Raw genomic sequence first — 23,651 nt, forward strand, 5'->3', positions numbered from 1 at the left:
TGTTCATGTTGAATGGTTTCAGTTTCTCCGAAATTCCTTCGGATTGAATTTACTTTAAACCAATTTATAACTTTTCCTCCTTCTTGCTTTTGCACCAAAACTGAGGAGCCCGTGATGCACGGGGGGTGTATAGGCAGAAGGGGAGGGGCTTTACACTTTTAAGTGTAATACTTTGTGTGGCCTCCGGAGGCAGAAGCTATACACCCAATTGTCTGGGTCTCCCAATTGGAGCTAGAAGAAAAGGAATTTACGGTAAGTAAACAAAATTCCCTTCTTTTATGGGTATCTTTGAGAAATGGCTTTCTTCTTGCCACTCTTCCATAAAGGCCAGATTTGTGCAGTGTACGACTGATTGTTGTCCTATGGACAGACTCTCCCACCTCAGCTGTAGATCTCTGCAGTTCATCCAGAGTGATCATGGGCCTCTTGGCTGCATCTCTGATCAGTCTTCTCCTTGTTTGAGATGATAGTTTGGATGGACGGCCGGGTGTTGGTAGATTTGCAGTGGTATGATACTCCTTCCATTTCAAATGATCGCTTGCACAGTGCTCCTTGGGATGTTTAAAGTTTTGAAAATCTTTTTGTAACCAAATCTGGCTTTAGACTTCTCCACAACAGTATCACGGACCTGCCTGTTGTGTTCCTTGGTCTTCATGATGCTCTCTGTGCTTAAACAGAACACTGAGACTATCACAGAGCAGGGGCATTTATACAGAGACTTGATTACACACAGGGGCTTATATTTATCATCATCAGTCATTTACGACAGCATTGGATCATTCAGAGATCCTCAATGAACTTCTGGAGTGAGTTTGCTGCACTGAAAGTAAAGGGGATGAATAATATTGCACGCCCCAATTTAGTTATTTATTTTTTTACAAAAATTTAAAATAAGCAATAAATATCGTTCACCTTCACAATTGTGTCACTTGTTGTTGATTCTTCACCAGAACATTAACATTTTTATCTTTGTTTGAAGCCTGAAATGTGGGAAAAGGTTGAAGGATTCAAGGGGGCTGAATACTTTCGCAAGGCACTGTAGGTTTAGAAACTCCATCCACGTGTAGCACAAATCCTTGCAGGCTGCAGATATTCTAGCACTAATTTCACACCGTGCATAAAACACATGTAGATTGCGTATTTTGGGATGCACTGTGTGTGGGCCTTAGACTGGATCCGTATACTGTGTGTATACACTTCATATTCTATTCACATATTATTTGCAGATATTGTAAAGAACGTGGTGAAAGATTACAAAGATATCTATCCTGAAATGTTTCTCCGTGCCAAGAAGGCATTACTAGACGTAAGCGAACCTATAACTGCATCGTGTGAATTACACAAACCTATTTGGTGTCAGTTATTCAGACTATTAAGTTACTTTATTTATTTTTTTTTTTTGCAGGTTTTTGGTTTTCAGCTGGAGGAAATTGACACAAAGAGCCATGTTTATGTCCTTATTAATAAACTGGACCGTGTGGAGGGAGATGGAATCAAAGTGTAAGATGTCATTGAAAGAACTGTGAAGGTGGCTGATTATTCATAAAGGAATAATGCAAAAAATAAACTTCCAAGGCGGACTTTGTGGCAAAATCATAGCAAATTTTCTTCAAAATTTTGCCTTGAAGTTTGCCCTTAACCTGCAGAAAATCTGCAGAGTCCATCTCAGAGTCCATAGTTCAAGAGGAAAGGTTCAAAGATGGACATACAATTGCTGGAACAAGAGAAAAGCACCAGTTTGTGCCAATTGATGACAAAAAGATTCGCATTTCAAGGGTGTGAAATGACCCATCATCTTTCATTGCCCATGTAGATAGATCTGTCAGATCAGAAATGCCTTTTGTGCCAATTGCAAACCTCCAGCCAGGGCAGTACATTGCCTGCATTTACGATAGGAACTGGTGGATTGGAAATATTTCTGAAATTTCAGTCGACGACCATGATGCATTAATACATTTAATGCATCCTCATGGAGCAGCTAGCTTCTTTCACTGGCCTGTGAGAAATGATACATGCGGGATTCCTGAGCAGTCAATCATTGCAATAATTCCAGCACCAGCTGCAACAGCAATGGGCCGACAATACAGCTTCTCTGAACCCATTATGTTGCAAATTCAGCAACAATTCCAGACCACTTACTTAGACTGAACATTATGGCTTGGGAACCAACAAAAGATACCCAATATTAGGCTTGGGATCCTAGGCAAAGACACCCACCCTTAGGCTTCGGAACCTGCGATAAAGAGACCGCCCGCGGCTGGCCTTGCACGGCTATCGGCCATGGCTCCTAGGCGATGGGGCTGCCAATTCTCGAAAGACAGCATTATTACAATTCTTAATAGGATTATAAGACCAATTCTTAGGGAATTGGTTGAGGTATAACCACCATGGACCAACGCAAGGGTTTGAATAGTGCAGTTAGCATTCATTGCGTATTAATAAATAACACCATGTTCAGTGGCATTTCTTCATCGTTCCTTATGGGAGACCCAGACCATGGTGTATAGCTTCTGCCTCCGGAGGACACACAAAGTACTACACTAAAAAGTGTAGCTCCTCCCTCCGAGCATATACACCCCCTGGATGACCACATCTAGCCAGTTCAATGCTTTGTGTTCAGGAGGTCACACACACATGCATTCTCATCTGATTTTTGATATCAAAGAGTTGGAAGAAAAGCGGGTCCAAGCTGGACTCCCGGCATGTCCCTTCTCACCCCACTGTGTCGGCGGTGCTGTTAAGGTTGATTTACAAGGCTGGAGCCTTACATGCCGCGCTCCTTCACCATCCCTCAGGCTCTGGCTTGAAGTGGGAGCCATCACGGTTCTCTCTGCTTTGCAGGAGACCGGTCTCCATCCGCAGCCCTTTCAGGACCCTGCCGGACGGAGCGCTCACCCCTCAGGGACCTGGCCCTGCGTCTCATAAGCTAGGTATTGAGACATTATTGAAGGGTCCCTTGTGCATTTATTGTGGGGAGAGTGTGTTATGTCACTGTGCTGTGATTTCCGGCCGGTTCTCTGGTTTTCTCCTGAGAACCGCGCCGAGGGTGCCTGCTCGTCGGCCGCATGAGAAAATTTAGGCCCCGGCTTCGGCTGCGACCTAGTTTCGTTTTCACTGCCCCTGCATGTCAGTCATGCAGGGGGACAGTGCAGTGCCGCCCACCGGCCGTTCAGCTCAGGGGAGGACACTCCTCTCTGAGGAGATGTTTCCCTCCCCTGTATATCCCCTTGGCCCTCCGGTTCCCGCTCTTGGACTAAACCCCGCCCCCCCCTCCTCACTCCGGCACCATTTTATCAGCGTTTACACACTGATCGGCGCTGGCTGCTGCAGCTCTGCATCTGTCTGGGGGTCCAAGCTGTGGAATCCGGAGGGCACACAAAACGGTCTGGTAAGCCACAACCTCTGGTTGTGGGCTTTATTATACACTCTCTGGGGGTCATTCTGAAGGAGTGTGTTCTTTTACTGCAGAACCTCCACCTCAGCAGCATGTCTCACTAGGCGCAAGGCTGCAAGGCTTTACTCTATATGCACTGCATGTCAGCTCATACTGCCTGAACCGAGCACATATCCACATTGTGATGCCTGCTCTAACATGGTGGTGCCTCAGCCTGGAGTCTCCCCAGGGGTCCCTCCGGCTGCTCCGGCCCCGGTGGCTGAACCCCCGGCTTGGGTAGCATCGTTTTCTAAAGCTATCTCCCAGTCCTTTGCCGACTCCATGGGACAGCTGTCCCGGACTCTGCTGACCATGCATCAGCCCCCTTCTCAGGGCGCCTCTGCTGCTCCGACTCGCTCTGCAGAGCTCACGGAGGATTTTTCATCTGTTCCCGGACCCAGTCCTCCTAAACGGAGACGCAGGGACTCTTCTCCTTCCTCGTCCCACGGCTCTGATTCACGAGCTGAATTGCAGGGCGAGGAGGATGCCTTTACTGTGGGCTCGGACGCTCTCTCTATGTACCCCATTGATTTATCTGAAGGGGATGCGGATGTTAGTGACTTGATTGCGTCCATTAATTCCGTACTGGACCTCAATCCACCAGTATCAGAGGAGCAAGCCTCTCTGGTAGAAAAACACCAGTTTACCTCACCTAAGAGAGCAAGGAGTATGTTTTTTTTTTTTTTTTTTAAGCACTCCAGTTTTCAGGCCACTGTGACCAAGCCCATGGCCTGTCCTGACAAACGCTTCCCAAAGCGTAGTTCTGATGAACGTTTTCCCTTTCCACCAGAGGTGGTCAAGGAGTGGGCTCATTCACCAAAGGTAGATCCTCCGGTGTCTAGAATCTCAGCCCGGACAGTTGTATCTGTGGCCGATGGCACCTCACTTAAGGATCCCACTGACCGCCAGGTTGACCTTCTGGCCAAATCTGTATGAGGCGGCAGGGGCCTCGTTCTCCCCGTCTTTTGCAGCGGTGTGGGCTCTTAAGGCCGTCTCTGCTTCTCTGGAGGAGATGCATTCCCTCACCAGGGACTCAATGCCCGAAATGGTTGCCTTAACTTCCCAGGCTTCAGCTTTTTCATCCTATGCCATGTCTGCCATTCTGGAGGCTTCTCACCGCACGGCGGTGGCTTCCGCTAATTCCCTCGCGATCCGCAGGATCTTGTGGCTTCGAGAGTGGAAAGCAGACGCTTCTTCTAAGAAGTACCTTGCTGGGCTCCCCCTTGCTGGGTCCCGGCTGTTCGGTGAACAACTGGATGAAATTATTAAGGAAGCTTCTGGCGGGAAGAGTACTTCCTTGCCACAAACTAAAACCAGGAAACCTGTCCAGGGCAGGAACCAGTCGAGGTTTCGTTCCTTTCGTTCCTCTAACTGGTCATCCTCTAAGCCCTCAGCCTCGTCCACTAACTCAGCCAAAGATCGAAAACCCAGATGGCGCACGAAGCCGCGTCCTCAGAAGAGCGGAGGAACCGCTGCCACTAAGGCAGCCTCCTCTTGACTATCTGGCTGCGCCAGCAACGTCCTTGGTCGGTGGCAGGCTCTCCCACTTTGGCGACGTGTGGTTCCAACACGTCTCCGATCAGTGGGTGCGGGATTTCATCTCCCACGGCTACAGGATAGAATTTTCTTCCAGCCCGCCAAACAAATTTTTTCTGTCCACTCCCCCCTGCTCCAAAGCCGCCGCCTTCTCTCAGGCCGTGGCTTCCTTGCAGGCCAACGGGGTAATTGTACCGGTTCCCGCCCGGGAACGGTTCAGAGGTTTCTACTCAAACCTCTTCCTAGTCCCCAAGAAGGACGGTTCCTTCCGGCCCATCCTGGATCTCAAGCTTCTCAACAAGCATGTTCAGGTGCGGCACTTTCGCATGGAATCTCTGCGATCGGTCATTGCCTCAATGACCCAGGGAGATTTTCTAGCATCCATCGACATCAGAGATGCCTATCTGCATGTGCCAATTGCAGTTTCACACCAGCGTTGGCTACGTTTTGCAATCGGAGAGGAACATTTCCAATTCGTGGCTCTCCCCTTCGGGTTAGCCACGGCCCCTCGTGTATTCACCAAGGTCATGGCAGCAGTGGTTGCGGTTCTGCACCTCCAGGAGTTGGCAGTGATTCCTTACCTGGACGACCTTCTAGTCAAGGCTTCATCCAGTGCAGACTGTCAGCGGAGTGTCTCGCTCACTCTCGCCACGCTTGTTCAATTCGGGTGGCTTGTCAATCTGCCCAAGTCCACTCTGACCCCGACCCAGGAACTTACGTACCTAGGGATGCAATTCGAGACTCTGCCGGCACTTGGGAAGCTGCCCTTAGTCAAACAGCAGTCCCTTCATCTGGCGGTACGCTCTCTGCTGAGGCCCCGCCGTCATTCCATCAGGCACCTCATGCAGGTGCTGGGTCAGATGGTGGCGTCAATGGAAGCGGTTCCCTTTGCCCAGTTCCATCTGCGTCCCCTGCAGCTGGACATCCTCCGCTGTTGGGACAAGCGGACCTCTTCCTTGCACAGGCTAGTGGCTCTGTCGCCACAGACCAGGAGCTCTCTTCAGTGGTGGCTTCGGCCCCTCTCTCTGTCCCAGGGACGCTCCTTTCTGGCCCCGTCCTGGGTGATTCTCACCACTGACGCCAGTCTATCCGGCTGGGGAGCAGTGTTTCTCCACCATCGAGCACAGGGCACTTGGACTCTGTCCGAATCAGCCCTCTCGATCAATGTGCTGGAAATCAGAGCTGTGCTCCTAGCTCTCGTAGCCTTTCACCACCTGTTGGCGGGCAAGCACATTCGAGTCCAGTCAGACAACGCGACAGCAGTTGCCTACATCAATCACCAAGGCGGGACACGCAGCCGCCTGGCAATGTTGGAAGTTCAACGTATCCTTCAGTGGACGGAGGACTCAAAGTCCACCATATCCGCAGTCCACATCCCAGGCGTAGAAAACTGGGAGGCAGATTATCTCAGCCGTCAAACCGTAGACAGCGGCGAGTGGGCCCTGCATCCGGCAGTGTTCCGGTCAATCTGCCGCAAGTGGGGCACTCCGGAAGTGGATCTAATGGCATCCCGGCACAACAACAAGGTCCCGGTTTACGTGGCTCGCTCCCACGATCCTCGGGCCTTGGCGGCGGACGCGCTGGTTCAGGATTGGTCCCAGTTCCGTCTGGCCTACGTGTTTCCCCCTCTAGCTCTCTTGTCCAGAGTCCTGCGCAAGATCAGAATGGAGGGCCGTCGGGTCATAATCATTGCTCCAGACTGGCCCAGGCGAGCTTGGTACCCAGACCTGCTCCGTCTGTCCGTAGAGGTGCCGTGGCATCTCCCGGACCGCCCAGACCTTCTCTCACAAGGTCCGTTTTTCCGCCAGAATTCTGCGGCTCTCAGATTGACGGCGTGGCTCTTGAGTCCTGGATCCTGACGGCTTCAGGCATTCCCTCTGAGGTCATCTCCACTATGACTCAGGCTCGGAAGTCTTCCTCGGCCAGGATTTACCACAGGACTTGGAGAATTTTCCTGTCCTGGTGTCGCTCTTCCGGCCATGCTCCTTGGCCGTTTTCCTTGCCGACCATCCTGTCCTTTCTACAGTCCGGTCTGCAGCTAGGACTATCCCTCAATTCCCTCAAGGGACAGGTCTCGGCTCTGTCAGTGTTGTTCCAGCGGCGTATCGCCCGTCTGGCCCAGGTGCGCACCTTCATGCAGGGCGCATCTCACATCATTCCGCCTTACCGGCGGCCTCTGGATCCCTGGGACCTCAACCTGGTCCTCACGGCCTTACAGAAACCCCCCTTTGAGCCTCTTAGGGAGGTTTCTTTGTTTCGTCTTTCACAGAAAGTGGTCTTTCTGGTGGCCATAACTTCTCTCAGGAGAGTTTCTGATTTGGCTGCGCTCTCTTCGGAGTCACCCTTTTTGGTTTTTCACCAAGACAAGGTGGTTCTCCGTCCGACTCCGGACTTTCTCCCTAAGGTGGTGTCTCCTTTCCACCTTAACCAGGACATTTCATTGCCTTCCCTTTGTCCGGGCCCTGTGCTTCGCTTTGAGAAAGCGTTGCATACTTTAGATTTGGTGCGGGCGCTCCGGATCTATGTGTCACGCACCGCTGCCCTGAGGCGGTGCACCTCTCTTTTTGTGCTGACCACAGGTCAGCGCAAGGGTCTCTTGGCTTCTAAACCGACCCTAGCTCGTTGGATTAGGTCGGCCATATCCGATGCCTACCAATGTTCTCAGGTGCCCCCCCCGCCGGGGATTAGGGCGCACTCGACCAGAGCTGTCGGTGCCTCTTGGGCTTTCAGGCACCAGGCTACGGCTCAGCAGGTCTGTCAGGCTGCCACTTGGTCTAGTCTGCATACCTTTTCGAAGCACTACCAAGTGCATGCTCATGCTTCGGCAGATGCGAGCTTGGGCAGACGCATCCTTCAGGCGGCTGTCGCCCATTTGTGAAGTTAGGTTTTGCCTACTTCTCAGTTTCTATTTATTTCCCACCCTTGGACTGCTTTGAGACGTCCCAATGTCTGGGTCTCCCATAAGGAACGATTAAGAAAAAGAGAATTTTGTTTACTTACCGTAAATTCTTTTTCTTATAGTTCCGATATGGGAGACCCAGCTCCCTCCCTGTTGCCTGTTGGCAGTTCTTGTTCCGTGTGTTTTCACCGGCTGTTGTTGTAGACAGAGGTTCCGGTTATTCCGGGTTTTACTCTATCTCTACTTGTGGGTGGATGTCCTCCTTTAGCTTTTGCACTAAACTGGCTAGATGTGGTCATCCAGGGGGTGTATATGCTCGGAGGGAGGAGCTACACTTTTTAGTGTAGTACTTTGTGTCCTCCGGAGGCAGAAGCTATACACCATGGTCTGGATCTCCCATGTCGGAACTATAAGAAAAAGAATTTACGGTAAGTAAACAAAATTCTCTTTTTTTCTTTTCTTAAACTGAGAGACTCCAAAAAAAACCCCAATGATCCTTGTAGAGAAAAATGTGCTCTTTCTAATATCAGAATTAATATATTTTAGGGGTACCCTTTTTGAGAAATTTGACCTAAAAATAGGTAAAATTCGTTTTTGTTTTTTTTTTTAAGTTTTTCATCATATGTGGGTGTGAATATTTCCACAAATACATATGCTTTGACCGTGATATTGCAGCAATGCAAAGTCATGTAGATGTTTGGTGTACAGGGCAAAGCAGCAGTTACTATTGGTTTTTGGTCTTGAGTAGTGTTGAGCGGACCCGGATCTGAAAAATCCGGATCCGCACGGTTCGAGGTTCCGATCCGAGTCAGACCACTACCCGTGATTCGGGGTGCATAATCTGGATCAGTGTTTTTTTTTTTTTTTGTTTTTTTTTGTCTGTCTCTTTTGTCTGTCTGTCTCTTTTGTCTGTCTGTCTCTTTTGTCTGTCTGTCTCTTTTGTCTGTCTGTCTCTTTTGTCTGTCTGTCTCTTTTGTTTGTCTGTCTGTCTCTTTTGTTTGTCTGTCTGTCTCTTTTGTTTGTCTGTCTGTCTCTTTTGTTTGTCTGTCTGTCGCTGTGGATTCCGGATTGGATCCGGACTTCTCCGGCAACCCAATCCGGTTCCATCGGACCCGGATTATAGCCGATCCGCTGAACTCTAGTCTTGAGATGTATATGGCCAAACTTAGGCATAAATTTTATGCGGCGCGTTTTACAAGCTACTTTGACACAAAATTGCGGCCGAAATATTGTTTTGTCATAGCCGGTAATAATTTTATCATGTTTAGCAGCAAAAGTTGAGCTAGTATGCCAAATTTCAGCATCATAGCCAGTATAGACCTCTAATGGCTATGTGCCAAAGTTTGCAAAATCCTCTTAGCTGAAGCCGCAGGCTTGGGGGGGGCCTCCAGTGAAAGGTCAGCAGTGCCCAATGTATTTGAGATCTGGCCCTAAAAATTTACAGAACCTCTTTTCAAACATACATGTACATCCTTATAAATTTTCAGCAAAATCGGAGAAGGTCGAATGGGGACCACTGGTCCACTTGACATGGAATGACCCCAGAGTGATTTCTGACAAAGAACTGACCCTCTGTGGATTTGACACTGGTACCAGACTAGGTCTATGATCGGAGGCAGCAGAAGTATATGAATTAACTCATTAATTATCTAATTTCAGGGATGACAACACAGCAAAATTGGGCTTACTTACAGTAATTCTAAGCCTCATCTTTATGAAGGGAAACAACGCCAAAGAGGGTAAGTCGCTTTCAGTTGAGCAGTGCAATAGATCTGTATTAAATGCGCACCGTCCATTCTGTGACCTGCTGCTGGTCCTTATTTTCTGTGGTGTTCAGTAGAATACTTTAGTCTCTGTTTTCATAAATGACACCCCTTATTTCAGGGACTATTCTGGACTTGGCATTGCACCCATCCTATAGTCTCCTATTAAGATGCTAATGAATAAATTGACTTTTGGGTGTTCGCTGTTGGGGGGGCTTTTACCTACAAAATAACTAGTCTACCGACTTTGCGACTGCAGCGATAACACCCAGCACCCCTCACATGGCAAATGGTAATGGCCAGCTGTTAATTCATACGTTTTCAGGAGGACTAAATAAATAAATCTTTATTTTTATATAGCGCTAACATATTCCGCCTCACTTTACATACATCAGGAACACTGTCCCCATTGGTGCTCACGATCTAAATTCCCTATCTGTATGTCTTTGGAGTGTGGGAGGAAACCGGAGGAAACCCACGCAAACACGGGGAGAACATACAAACTCCTTGCAGATGGCGTCCTTGGTGGGATTCAAACCCAGGACTCCAGCACCGCAAGAGTGCAGTGCTAACCACTGAGCCACCGCAAGAGTGCAGTGCTAACCACTGAGCCACCGCAAGAGTGCAGTGCTAACCACTGAGCCACCGCAAGAGTGCAGTGCTAACCACTGAGCCACCGCAAGAGTGCAGTGCTAACCACTGAGCCACCGCAAGAGTGCAGTGCTAACCACTGAGCCACCGCAAGAGTGCAGTGCTAACCACTGAGCCACCGCAAGAGTGCAGTGCTAACCACTGAGCCACCGCAAGAGTGCAGTGCTAACCACTGAGCCACCGCAAGAGTGCAGTGCTAACCACTGAGCCACCGCAAGAGTGCAGTGCTAACCACTGAGCCACCGCAAGAGTGCAGTGCTAACCACTGAGCCACCGCAAGAGTGCAGTGCTAACCACTGAGCCACCGCAAGAGTGCAGTGCTAACCACTGAGCCACCGCAAGAGTGCAGTGCTAACCACTGAGCCACCGCAAGAGTGCAGTGCTAACCACTGAGCCACCGCAAGAGTGCAGTGCTAACCACTGAGCCACCGCAAGAGTGCAGTGCTAACCACTGAGCCACCGCAAGAGTGCAGTGCTAACCACTGAGCCACCGCAAGAGTGCAGTGCTAACCACTGAGCCACCGCAAGAGTGCAGTGCTAACCACTGAGCCACCGCAAGAGTGCAGTGCTAACCACTGAGCCACCGCAAGAGTGCAGTGCTAACCACTGAGCCACCGCAAGAGTGCAGTGCTAACCACTGAGCCACCGCAAGAGTGCAGTGCTAACCACTGAGCCACCGCAAGAGTGCAGTGCTAACCACTGAGCCACCGCAAGAGTGCAGTGCTAACCACTGAGCCACCGCAAGAGTGCAGTGCTAACCACTGAGCCACCGCAAGAGTGCAGTGCTAACCACTGAGCCACCGCAAGAGTGCAGTGCTAACCACTGAGCCACCGCAAGAGTGCAGTGCTAACCACTGAGCCACCGCAAGAGTGCAGTGCTAACCACTGAGCCACCGCAAGAGTGCAGTGCTAACCACTGAGCCACCGCAAGAGTGCAGTGCTAACCACTGAGCCACCGCAAGAGTGCAGTGCTAACCACTGAGCCACCGCAAGAGTGCAGTGCTAACCACTGAGCCACCGCAAGAGTGCAGTGCTAACCACTGAGCCACCGCAAGAGTGCAGTGCTAACCACTGAGCCACCGCAAGAGTGCAGTGCTAACCACTGAGCCACCGCAAGAGTGCAGTGCTAACCACTGAGCCACCGCAAGAGTGCAGTGCTAACCACTGAGCCACCGCAAGAGTGCAGTGCTAACCACTGAGCCACCGCAAGAGTGCAGTGCTAACCACTGAGCCACCGCAAGAGTGCAGTGCTAACCACTGAGCCACCGCAAGAGTGCAGTGCTAACCACTGAGCCACCGCAAGAGTGCAGTGCTAACCACTGAGCCACCGCAAGAGTGCAGTGCTAACCACTGAGCCACCGCAAGAGTGCAGTGCTAACCACTGAGCCACCGCAAGAGTGCAGTGCTAACCACTGAGCCACCGCAAGAGTGCAGTGCTAACCACTGAGCCACCGCAAGAGTGCAGTGCTAACCACTGAGCCACCGCAAGAGTGCAGTGCTAACCACTGAGCCACCGCAAGAGTGCAGTGCTAACCACTGAGCCACCGCAAGAGTGCAGTGCTAACCACTGAGCCACCGCAAGAGTGCAGTGCTAACCACTGAGCCACCGCAAGAGTGCAGTGCTAACCACTGAGCCACCGCAAGAGTGCAGTGCTAACCACTGAGCCACCGCAAGAGTGCAGTGCTAACCACTGAGCCACCGCAAGAGTGCAGTGCTAACCACTGAGCCACCGCAAGAGTGCAGTGCTAACCACTGAGCCACCGCAAGAGTGCAGTGCTAACCACTGAGCCACCGCAAGAGTGCAGTGCTAACCACTGAGCCACCGCAAGAGTGCAGTGCTAACCACTGAGCCACCGCAAGAGTGCAGTGCTAACCACTGAGCCACCGCAAGAGTGCAGTGCTAACCACTGAGCCACCGCAAGAGTGCAGTGCTAACCACTGAGCCACCGCAAGAGTGCAGTGCTAACCACTGAGCCACCGCAAGAGTGCAGTGCTAACCACTGAGCCACCGCAAGAGTGCAGTGCTAACCACTGAGCCACCGCAAGAGTGCAGTGCTAACCACTGAGCCACCGCAAGAGTGCAGTGCTAACCACTGAGCCACCGCAAGAGTGCAGTGCTAACCACTGAGCCACCGCAAGAGTGCAGTGCTAACCACTGAGCCACCGCAAGAGTGCAGTGCTAACCACTGAGCCACCGCAAGAGTGCAGTGCTAACCACTGAGCCACCGCAAGAGTGCAGTGCTAACCACTGAGCCACCGCAAGAGTGCAGTGCTAACCACTGAGCCACCGCAAGAGTGCAGTGCTAACCACTGAGCCACCGCAAGAGTGCAGTGCTAACCACTGAGCCACCACGCTGCCCAGGAGGACTGAGTGAGATTTGAAGGAGTACTGAAGCATCAGTTACTTGAAAGCCTTTTTTCTAAAGATCTCTTTATCTATGCTACTAGATGCAGTGATTAGAAGTACGTACTGAGAACTGCTTGTGGTTCTGGGTCCGTATTGCACCTGATGGGTTCCCTTGAAGTGGTCCAGGAAGATCAATGATGTAATCCAATTTAATATTTCACTCCTTCATCTTTCTCAAGATCTCTGCTTGCTGACATTGATTTGAAAGTATTTACATTCTAAAGATTTGTCCTAATGAAGCTTTCTTTCAATAATGTGATAGGTGGCGATTGTACATCAGACTCATTTTTTTTTATTTATTTGTTCTATGCAGCTGCTATCTGGGAGACCCTGCGACGTCTGCGCATTGATCCAGGGTAGGTACAGACACACGGGGATAGAGAGATTTAACCACTTTTTCTTCGGCGCTCCATTGGGAGACCCAGACGATTGGGGTGTATAGCTACTGCCTCCGGAGGCCACACAAAGCATTACACTAAAAAGTGTAAGGCCCCTCCCCTTCTGGCTATACACCCCCCGTGGGAACACGGGATGCTCAGTTTTCAAGCTTTGTGCGAAGGAGGTCAGACATCCACGCATAGCTCCACTGTTTAGTCAGCAGTAGCTGCTGACTATATCGGATGGAAGAAAAGAGGGCCCATATAGGGCCCCCAGCATGCTCCCTTCTCACCCCACTTGTGGTTTGTAAGGTTGAGGTACCCATTGCGGGTACGGAGGCTGGAGCCCACATGCTGTTTTCCTTCCCCATCCCCCTGAGGGGCTCTGTGGAAGTGGGATCTTACCGGCCCCCAAACCCTGAGGCCGGGCTCCGTCCACAGACCCAGAGAACCTGCTGGAGGAGCTGAGTACCGTCAGGGACAAGGCCCTGCAACATTCAGGTACTCTGTGTCCCCGCACAGACAGGCCACGCACACTCCAGACTTGCTGGGTGTGCTAGTGCGCCGGGGACAGTAGCGCTGCGCGCTGGGGTTACAGTCACTGCAGCTTAGCTGAGTGATTTTATTGTTGGGAACTACCGCACCGGCCGCTCCGGGAGCGGCGGCGCGGCTGGGACTTGTAGTGCGCCGGGGACTCGCGCTGACCGCGCTTTTACGGCGGCAGCGCTCATAAATCTAGTCCCCGGCTTTTGCGGCCTAGCTCCGCTTCGTTCCCGCCCCCACCCTGTCAATCAGGGGAAGGGAGAGACTCTGTTCCATAGTCAGCGCTGAGGGCTGGAGTCTTATTTACATACTCCAGCCCTCTCACTGGGCACAGTGGGGCGCAGGTTTCCCGCTCTTGGTCTCAACACGCCCAGGGCCCGCCCCTCTCCACAGGACGCCGGCAGCCATTCCTGCATGCAGTCTGGCTGGAGAAAGGACACAGGCTCTGGGGGACCCAGACAAGGGACTCTGCTGACCACACACCCGCGTTTCTGCGGGCGGTAAGCTGCACATAAGTGCTGGCCCCACTAGTGCCACAGTGTTTTTTGGTGCATTTTTTCCCTGTACCATATATATTGATATTGCACTGTACGGTCGCTTCTTGGCTTATACCCTATATTGCTCTAAGGAGACAACAACATGTCATCCGCAAAACGCAAGGGTGCCAAGGCACGGGCGGTATGCACTGCTTGTGTCGCATGTGGGGCTAATCTACCGGCAGGCTCCAATGACCCCCATTGTGTGCAATGTTCAATCCCTGTGCCACTTCGGCAGCCAGAGCCTATGGTAGTAGTGGCCCAGGCAGAGACGCCTGTGAACCCTGCCCCGGTGACGGGGACAGAATTTGCAATTTTTGCTGATAAGATGTCTGTGACTATGACAAAAATCCTGGAGACCTTGCAGTCCAGGCCAGTTTCTCAGACCATGGACACTGCTGTGTCTATGCTCCCCGGTCCCCCTCAGTTGGAACTAATCCGTACTTCAAGGGGGTCCCAGGCATCACAGGCTGAAGACTCTGACTCGGATGACAGTCCCAGGCAGCCTAAGCGGGCTCGCTGGGAAAGACCCTCGACGTCATCACACTGGTCAGGGTCTCAACGAGAAGAGTCCCTGTGTGAGGAGACAGAGGACGGTGATCAGGAGTCTAATCCTGACACCGCTCTCAATCTAGATACCCCTGATGGTGACGCAATGGTAAATGACCTTATAGCGGCCATCAATAGACTGTTGGATATTTCTCCCCCAGCCCCTTCAGCAGAGGAGGCAGCTGCACAGCAGGAGAAGTTCCATTTTCGGTATCCCAAGCGTAAATTGAGTACTTTTCTGGACCACTCTGACTTCAGAGAATCAGTCCAGAAACATCATGCTTATCCAGACAAGCGTTTTTCCAAACATCTTAAGGATACACGTTATCCCTTTCCCCCTGACGTGGTCAAACGCTGGACCCAGTGTCCAAAGGTGGATCCCCCAATATCCAGGCTTGCGGCTAGATCCATAGTTGCAGTGGAGGATGGGGCTTCACTTAAAGATGCCAATGACAGACAGATGGACCTGTGGTTGAAATCTGTCTATGAAGCTATCGGCGCGTCGTTTGCTCCAGCATTCGCGGCCGTGTGGGCACTCCAAGCTATTTCCGCTGGTCTGGCACAGGTGGACTCTTTCATACGTCCAGCAGTGCCGCAAGTGACGTCCTTAACTACGCAAATGTCTGCGTTTGCGACATACGCTATCAATGCGGTACTGGACTCTACGAGCCGTACCTCAATGGCGTCCGCCAACTCTGTGGTTTTGCGCAGAGCCTTGTGGTTAAAGGAATGGAAAGCAGATTCTGCTTCCAAGAAATGTTTAACCAGCTTGCCGCTATCTGGAGACAGACTGTTTGGTGAGCAATTGGCTGAAATCATTAAACAGTCCAAGGGTAAGGACTCCTCCTTACCCCAGCCCAGATCAAGCAAACCTCAGCAGAGGAAGTGGCAGTCGAGGTTTCGGTCCTTTCGAGGCTCGGGCAAGCCCCAATTCTCCTCGTCCAAAGGGACTCAGAAGGAGCAAAGGAGCTCAGATGCCTGGCGGGCTCACTCACGCCCCAAGAAAGCAACCGGAGGAGCCGCTTCCAAGCCGGCTACCTCATGACTTTCGGCCTCCTCTCTCCGCATCCTCGGTCGGTGGCAGGTTCTCCCGCTTTTGCGACATTTGGCTGCCACAGGTCAAAGACCGTTGGGTGAGAGACATTCTGTCTCACGGATACAGGATAGAGTTCAGTTCTCGTCCTCCGCCTCGGTTCTTCAGAACTTCCCCACATCCCGACCGAGCAGATGCCCTTCTGCAGGCGGTGGGCTCTCTAAGAGCAGAAGGAGTGGTGATCCCTGTTCCTCTTCAGGAACAAGGGCAAGGTTTTTACTCCAATCTCTTTGTGGTGCCAAAAAAGGACGGCTCATTCCGTCCTGTTCTGGACCTAAAACTGCTCAACAAGCATGTGAACGCAAGGCGGTTCCGGATGGAATCCCTCCGCTCCGTCATTGCCTCAATGTCTCAAGGAGATTTCCTTGCATCAATAGACATCAAAGATGCTTATCTCCACGTGCCGATTGCTACAGAGCACCAACGCTTTCTACGTTTCGTGATAGGAGACGACCATCTACAATTCGTAGCTCTGCCATTTGGTCTGGCGACAGCCCCACGGGTTTTCACCAAGGTCATGGCGGCAGTGGTAGCAATCTTGCACTCTCAGGGACACTCGGTGATCCCTTACTTAGACGATCTGCTTGTCAAAGCACCCTCTCAAGGGGCATGCCAACTCAGCCTGAATGTTGCGCTGGAGACTCTCCAGACTTTCGGGTGGATCATCAACTTTTCAAAGTCCAATCTGTCACCGACCCAATCACTAACGTATCTTGGCATGGAGTTTCATACTCTCTCAGCGATAGTGAAGCTTCCGCTGGACAAGCAGCGGTCGCTACAGACAGGGGTGCAGTCTCTCCTTCAAGGTCAGTCGCACCCCTTGAGGCGCCTCATGCACTTCCTAGGGAAGATGGTGGCAGCAATGGAGGCAGTCCCGTTTGCGCAGTTTCATCTGCGCCCACTTCAGTGGGACATTCTCCGCCAATGGGACGGGAAGTCAACATCCCTGGACAGGGAAGTCTCCCTGTCCCAGACGACCAAGGACTCTTTGCAGTGGTGGCTTCTTCCCACCTCTTTATCACAGGGAAGATCCTTCCTACCCCCATCCTGGGCAGTAGTCACGACGGACGCGAGTCTGTCAGGGTGGGGAGCAGTTTTTCTCCACCACAGGGCTCAGGGTACGTGGACTCAGCAGGAGTCCACCCTTCAGATCAATGTTCTGGAAATCAGGGCAGTGTATCTGGCCCTACTAGCCTTCCAGCAGTGGCTGGAAGGAAAGCAGATCCGAATTCAGTCGGACAACTCCACAGCGGTGGCATACATCAACCACCAAGGAGGGACACGCAGTCGGCAAGCCTTCCAGGAAGTCCGGCGGATTCTGATGTGGGTGGAGGACAGAGCATCCACCATATCCGCGGTTCACATCCCGGGCGTGGAAAACTGGGAAGCAGACTTCCTCAGTCGCCAGGGTATGGACGCAGGGGAGTGGTCCCTTCACCCAGACGTGTTTCAGGAAATCTGTCACCGCTGGGGGGTGCCGGATGTCGACCTAATGGCGTCTCGGCACAACAACAAGGTTCCGACCTTCATGGCGCGGTCTCGCGATCAAAGAGCTCTGGCGGTAGACGCCTTGGTGCAAGATTGGTCGCAGTTCCGGCTCCCTTATGTGTTTCCACCTCTGGCACTCTTGCCCAGAGTGCTACGCAAGATCAGATCCGATTGCAGCCGCGTCATACTCGTCGCCCCAGACTGGCCGAGGAGGTCGTGGTACCCGGATCTGTGGCATCTCACGGTCGGCCAACCGTGGGCACTACCAGACCGACCAGACTTACTGTCCCAAGGGCCGTTTTTCCATCGGAATTCTGCGGCCCTGAACCTGACTGTGTGGCCATTGAGTCCTGGATCCTAGCTTCTTCAGGATTATCCCAAGGGGTCGTTGCCACCATGAGACAGGCTAGGAAGCCCACGTCTGCTAAGATCTACCACAGAACGTGGAAGATATTCTTATCCTGGTGCTCTGCTCAGGGAGTGTCTCCCTGGCCATTTGCATTGCCTACTTTTCTTTTTTTCCTGCAATCTGGGTTAGAAAAAGGTTTGTCGCTCGGCTCCCTTAAAGGGCAAGTCTCAGCGCTATCCGTCTTTTTTCAGAAGCGTCTAGCACTACTTTCTAAGGTGCGCACGTTCCTGCAGGGGGTTTGTCATATCGTACCCCCGTACAAGCGGCCGTTAGATCCATGGGATCTGAACAGGGTACTTGTTGCCCTCCAGAAGCCGCCCTTCGAGCCTCTGAGGGATGTTTCACTTTCTCGACTATCGCAGAAAGTGGCTTTTCTGGTAGCGATCACATCTCTTCGGAGAGTGTCTGAGCTAGCAGCGCTGTCATCCAAGGCTCCTTTCCTGGTCTTCCACCAGGACAAGGTAGTGCTGTGCCCCATTCAGGAGTTTCTCCCTAAGGTGGTATCCTCTTTTTCATCTAAATCAGGATATCTCTTTGCCTTCCTTTTGTCCTCATGCAGTTCATCGGTATGAGAAGGATTTACATTTGTTAGATCTGGTGAGAGCACTCAGAATCTACATTTCCCGCACGGCGCCCCTGCGCCGCTCCGATGCACTCTTTGTCCTTGTCGCTGGTAAGCGCAAAGGGTCGCAGGCTTCCAAAGCCACCCTGGCTCGATGGATCAAAGAACCAATTCTTGAAGCCTACCGTTCTGCTGGGCTTCCGGTTCCTTCAGGGCTAAAGGCCCACTCAACCAGAGCCGTGGGTGCGTCCTGGGCATTACGACACCAGGCTACGGCTCAACAGGTGTGCCAGGCAGCCACCTGGTCGAGTCTGCACACTTTCACCAAACATTATCAGGTGCATACCTATGCTTCGGCGGACGCCAGCCTAGGTAGAAGAGTCCTGCAGGCGGCAGTTGCCTCCCCGTAGGGAAGGGCTGTTTTTGCAGCTCTAACATGAGGTATTTCTTTACCCACCCAGGGACTGCTTTTGGACGTCCCAATCGTCTGGGTCTCCCAATGGAGCGCCGAAGAAGAAGGGAATTTTGTTACTTACCGTAAATTCCTTTTCTTCTAGCTCCAATTGGGAGACCCAGCACCCGCCCCTGTTTCCTTCGGGATTTTTGGTTTTTTCGGGTACACATGTTGTTCATGTTGAACGGTTTTCAGTTCTCCGATGTTCTTCGGATTGAATTTGTTTAAACCAGTTATTGGCTTCCTCCTTCTTGCTTTGGCACTAAAACTGAGCATCCCGTGTTCCCACGGGGGGTGTATAGCCAGAAGGGGAGGGGCCTTACACTTTTTAGTGTAATGCTTTGTGTGGCCTCCGGAGGCAGTAGCTATACACCCCAATCGTCTGGGTCTCCCAATTGGAGCTAGAAGAAAAGGAATTTACGGTAAGTAACAAAATTCCCTTCATTTCATAAAGTTGTCATTTTCAGTCCGATTTTTAGATTCGCCTCTTGGTCTCAGATCCTTTTCCACATTTGTTCAGTCTTCATCCCCTTATAGTGATGTGAAGGGGGCTGTGTCAGTTAATTAGTGAAGCCAGACCCCTTCACTCACCAGCTTACCCTTTTGAACCAGAAGGACCAATGCTAGATGGATCCAAGTGAGGGCTCTGAAATTGAGTCAGGCCGAGGCCACATGGGGATCTACTCGGAGCCTCGCATGACACTCGGCTCACACTGGCAGCACTGCGGGAGCTGAGTGTCACTGCGATTGAACTTCAGCTGCGGGGGGCGGCCGGTGCTGAGAAGGGGAGGGATTTATCTCCCTCTCTCCTCCGTAGCCGGCTATTGCCATTCTTGCTCTGCACTCGCGGTACACCGGTGTTCCGCGAGTGCAGTGCGTTTTTTTTTTTTTTTCCTCTCTCTCCCCATAGACTTGAATGGGTGTGAGAGAAACAAGACTAGCATTACAATCACAGCATGCTGCCATTGTTTTCTCGGTGTGATTAGGGCTGAGAAAATAATCACTCATGGGCGCTGACACACAGGCTAATATTGGTCCGAGTGGAAGGCGATAAAACATCGCATTCCACTCGCTCCGATTTTCATGCCGTGTCTCTTAGGCTTAAGGCTGTATCATCATTAATCGTAGTTAACCTGTGAGGTGACTTACGCACGAGAAGCAGAGATCAGAGGCTGGCTCCAGAATTAGACATGTTAAACTCTGCAAGACCTAGTTGAAAGCAGGATTTAGGAAAAAGATGAGTGCGCTCGGAGGGCAGACGGAGACACTTGTCAATCAAGCAGTGCCAGGAGGGGACCCATGACGTGTGTTCTCAGTCATCTTTCTTCTTTCAACTTGTTTTCTGTAAAACTTTGCTTCATTTGAGTGGATTCTAGATGTTTGTATTGATGGAGACTTTGTGAATCCCAGGACAGTTTTTTTTTTTTTTTTTAAAAAGTTCCAGTTTATATTTTTATAGTAACTTGTATATCACGCCAGACAGCCCCTTTAAATGACAAGGACCAATTTTTTTATTTTTTTTCTGGCAGTGAGCGGCATGAAGAGTTTGGAGACGTGCGGAAACTTGTGACAGATGAATTTGTAAAACAAAAGTAAGTTGGGCGTGTGCGCCACCTTTATGGGGGGCCGGTGTGTTCAGAGCAGCAAGGCAGGAGCCCCTCGCTGTTTACACCACACCACAGAGAAATGGCAGCTTCTCTCCTTCTTTACCTAAACTGCGGTAAATGCCAAAGGAGAGAACTGCGGACATTGTGTAAATGATAGTGAAACCTTTGTCGTGTGTCTGTTTGTTTGTTTTTTTTTCTTTTATGGAGATGCAGATACTAGTAGCAGGAGGGAAAGAAAAGCAATCAAAATGTTGCATGTTCCTTTAAAACCAAAAAAAGTACACACAACAGGTTTCTTACACCTCCATCAAGTACATAAAAAAAAAAAACAAAAAAAAATTTCAGGTCTTATCAAGACAAAAGACCATTATTTATATAAGACGTATTTTTTCCTTCCAAAGATTTGGGAGTAAAATGAGGGGTGCGTCTTGTAATGGGAATGTGGCTTATTGGGAGGTGGAGAATGGTCGTTGGGCTGTGTGGAGCAGGGCAGTGTGGGATTCAATTAATAGTGCCCAAAGTCTGTGCCTGCGCAGATGGGAGCTCTCGGCTCAAGATCTCATCTGCACACGCGCAGCCTGCGGCCCAATGGTGTCCCAGCAGCGGACTTGAAGAACATGGCGCCCGGAGGTGGCGCGTGCGCAGATGAGATATTCTGCTTGTCATTGAGCCTGGAGCTTAATCTGCTCACGTGCTTACTCCACACACTATTTCTTTGAAGTCCACACAGCCAGGATGGCGCCCGCAGCATTGCCCCAATCCCCCCCCCCTTTCCGGTAAGACACCACATAAGTATAAAATGGATTCCCCCCCCCCCTTATTTTTTTTTTTTCTTTCTTTCTTACCTTTAATTTTGGGGTGTGTCTTATACGATGTGTCTTATAAAACGAAAAATACATTTTTTTTTTTTTGTGGGTTTTTTTTTTTGTTTTTTTTTCTTTCCCCCCTCCCCCCATGATCTTTAACATATCTTGTGATCTTGCAGTTTTTACTCTGGCTATTAAGGTTATTTTAAACAGTCCTTTCTGGAAGAGGTTTTTAGCTGGCTCCTTATCAGAAAGGATTACAATGGCCTGTTCACCTCCATGTTCATCTGATAAAATAGGATCCACCAATTGTAATAGTGATGTCACAGCCCACCTCCTCCCCCACCCATCACAATGACCTTTGCACACCCTCATTAGATGCTTCAGTACAAAAGAAGGTCCAAGTCTGCCATTGCTGCTAATGTATGTGTGTTTTCTAAAATGGTCAGTGTGAAAATTTCAAGATTAATAATAATAATAATAATAATAAAAAAATATCATTAATAATAAATTAATATTATTCTCTAAGATAGAAACATTTAACAGGTCTATTATAAGAAAATGATGATTAAATAAGGAATGTTTTATTTTTTTTTAGATATCTAGAATATAACAAAATCCCTCACACAGACCCCCCAGAATATGAATTCAGGTGGGGGCCAAGAGCTTTCAAAGAAACCACCAAAATGAAAATCCTGGAGTTTGTCGCAAAGGTGAGGAGGTATTCTGGGCAACATATGAGCTATGAAGAGTTTCATTCTTATACCCATGTAAAAGCATTAGGCACACTGTCAGGATTTGCAGTGCAGATTTTACACCGATTTGTGATGCAAGTGAATGGGGTTTTCAAGACACTATTTACACGTGATAGAAATAATCTGCATAAAAATGTGTATCGCCGGCTTTAGGTTTAACTTTAACTTTCTTTATCGCTTCATTGGGGGACACAGAAGACCATGGGTTGTATGCGGCTGCCACTAGGAGGCGACACTATGCAAAAAAGGTTAACTCCTCTTTCTTTGAAGGTTCAGAAAAAGGATGCGAAGTCTTGGATAACACAATATAAAGATGCCCTGGATATCACCAGGTCCCAAGTGCCCACAGCATCTCAATTAACGAAGCACTGATCCGCCACCACAATAAAGCGCACACAGGTCAGATTATGGGGCATTTATTAAAACGCTGTAGTTCTGCGTATTTGCCCCCAGAGGGCGCTCTATTCCAGGGACTGTACACAGCTTTCTTCTTCAGCCCACGTCCATCTTATTGTCCATGTTAAATCTGTTTTAAGATGTTATATAATAAAACTTTTGTTCTAAAACTTCTCGTGTTCCTTCTTCCTAATGGTTTCTGCATCACACCCCATCATGGTTGTTGGCTGGTCGATATGGCTGCTTTGTGCTAGAGCCTCTACAAAGGAGGTGACTATATGTGTCACAAGGACACCAACATCAGTGATATATATACTCCAGATACCAGAGGTTAAATTATAGTCATAAAAAAATAAAATAAAATGAAAGACCAGAGAGGAAGCTGGAAGAAGTATAAACTAAGGAGTAGAAAAGATCCAGGAGAGGCACATTACATGCTTGGCTTATATTATATAGACATGACGTGGTCACCATATACTACATACTCATTCCTGCGCTACCAATGCAGTAATAGACAATACAAAAACATGGCTGCTGTCTTCCAGGAAAAAGTGGCCAGAAAACGTGGTAGTAATAGACCATAGCTGAGTTAGAAGTGCTTCCTCCAGCCAGTGTTTTCCAATTTGGGGCCTATGTCTAGCTATAAAACCTGCAATCCGGCCTGCACTTTTAGTGGTCACTATACAGATAAATTGTTAAAATGATTTATTTATTCTTCAATGAATGAAGCCTAAAGGGTGCTTTACACGCTGCCATCTCGTTAGCGATGTGACACGCCAGATCGCAGATGCGATCTGTCGAGATCGCACACAGGTCGTTTTTATAGCGCCGGTCACGTGTGCGATCTCGGCAGATCGTATCTGCGATCTGGCGTGTCACATCGCTAGCAATGACGCCGCGTGTAAAGCACCCTTAAGGCTATGTGCCCCCGGGACAATGTACCTGCGGATTTTGTCGCTGAAAACCTGCGGATATAGATAAATCCGCAGGTTCTAGCAAGTACAGACACTTCCCGTGTTATCCTATGGGATTTGGGGAAAGCTGTATCAATGCTGTGTTGTGTGCGGCTGTGGAATATGCTGCGCATGTCCCGCAGCTGCACGTAACTGCATGTCAATTATTCATGTGGAAATCCCGCCTTTCCACTATGGAGATAGAGACTGGGATTTCCACAGGTAAGTTGCATGCATGAATGTTCGCAGGTTTACCGCAGATATTTCGCTGGAATCCCGCAGCTATGGATAGCTGCGGTAAACCTGCGGACGTACCTGCGGATATATCCGCAGGTGCGAGCTCCCGTGGGCACCTTCCCTTAAGACTCATGCAGGCATCTGCGTCTCTCTCTCTGATCACTGGCTAACTGCTTCTCTCTTGGCCTAATAACCA

At 50.2% G+C, this 23,651-nt stretch overlaps 1 protein-coding gene across 1 annotated transcript in view; it reads left to right on the forward strand.

Annotated features, from left to right (window-relative positions):
• LOC142251437 (non-structural maintenance of chromosomes element 3 homolog) overlaps positions 1-22,435 on the forward strand; it is a 65,098-nt gene extending 42,663 nt beyond the window's left edge. The window contains exons 5-11 of the mRNA XM_075324243.1: positions 1,227-1,306; positions 1,406-1,500; positions 9,528-9,607; positions 13,004-13,046; positions 20,231-20,293; positions 21,713-21,827; positions 22,140-22,435. Coding sequence (XP_075180358.1) covers positions 1,227-1,306; positions 1,406-1,500; positions 9,528-9,607; positions 13,004-13,046; positions 20,231-20,293; positions 21,713-21,827; positions 22,140-22,241 — 578 coding nt within the window. The 3' untranslated portion in view covers positions 22,242-22,435. The remainder of the gene's footprint in view (positions 1-1,226; positions 1,307-1,405; positions 1,501-9,527; positions 9,608-13,003; positions 13,047-20,230; positions 20,294-21,712; positions 21,828-22,139) is intronic.
• Positions 22,436-23,651: the final 1,216 nt, after the last annotated feature.

Source organism: Anomaloglossus baeobatrachus, chromosome 9 (assembly GCF_048569485.1).
Source record: "Anomaloglossus baeobatrachus isolate aAnoBae1 chromosome 9, aAnoBae1.hap1, whole genome shotgun sequence".
Classification (NCBI taxonomy): Eukaryota; Metazoa; Chordata; class Amphibia; order Anura; family Aromobatidae; genus Anomaloglossus; species Anomaloglossus baeobatrachus.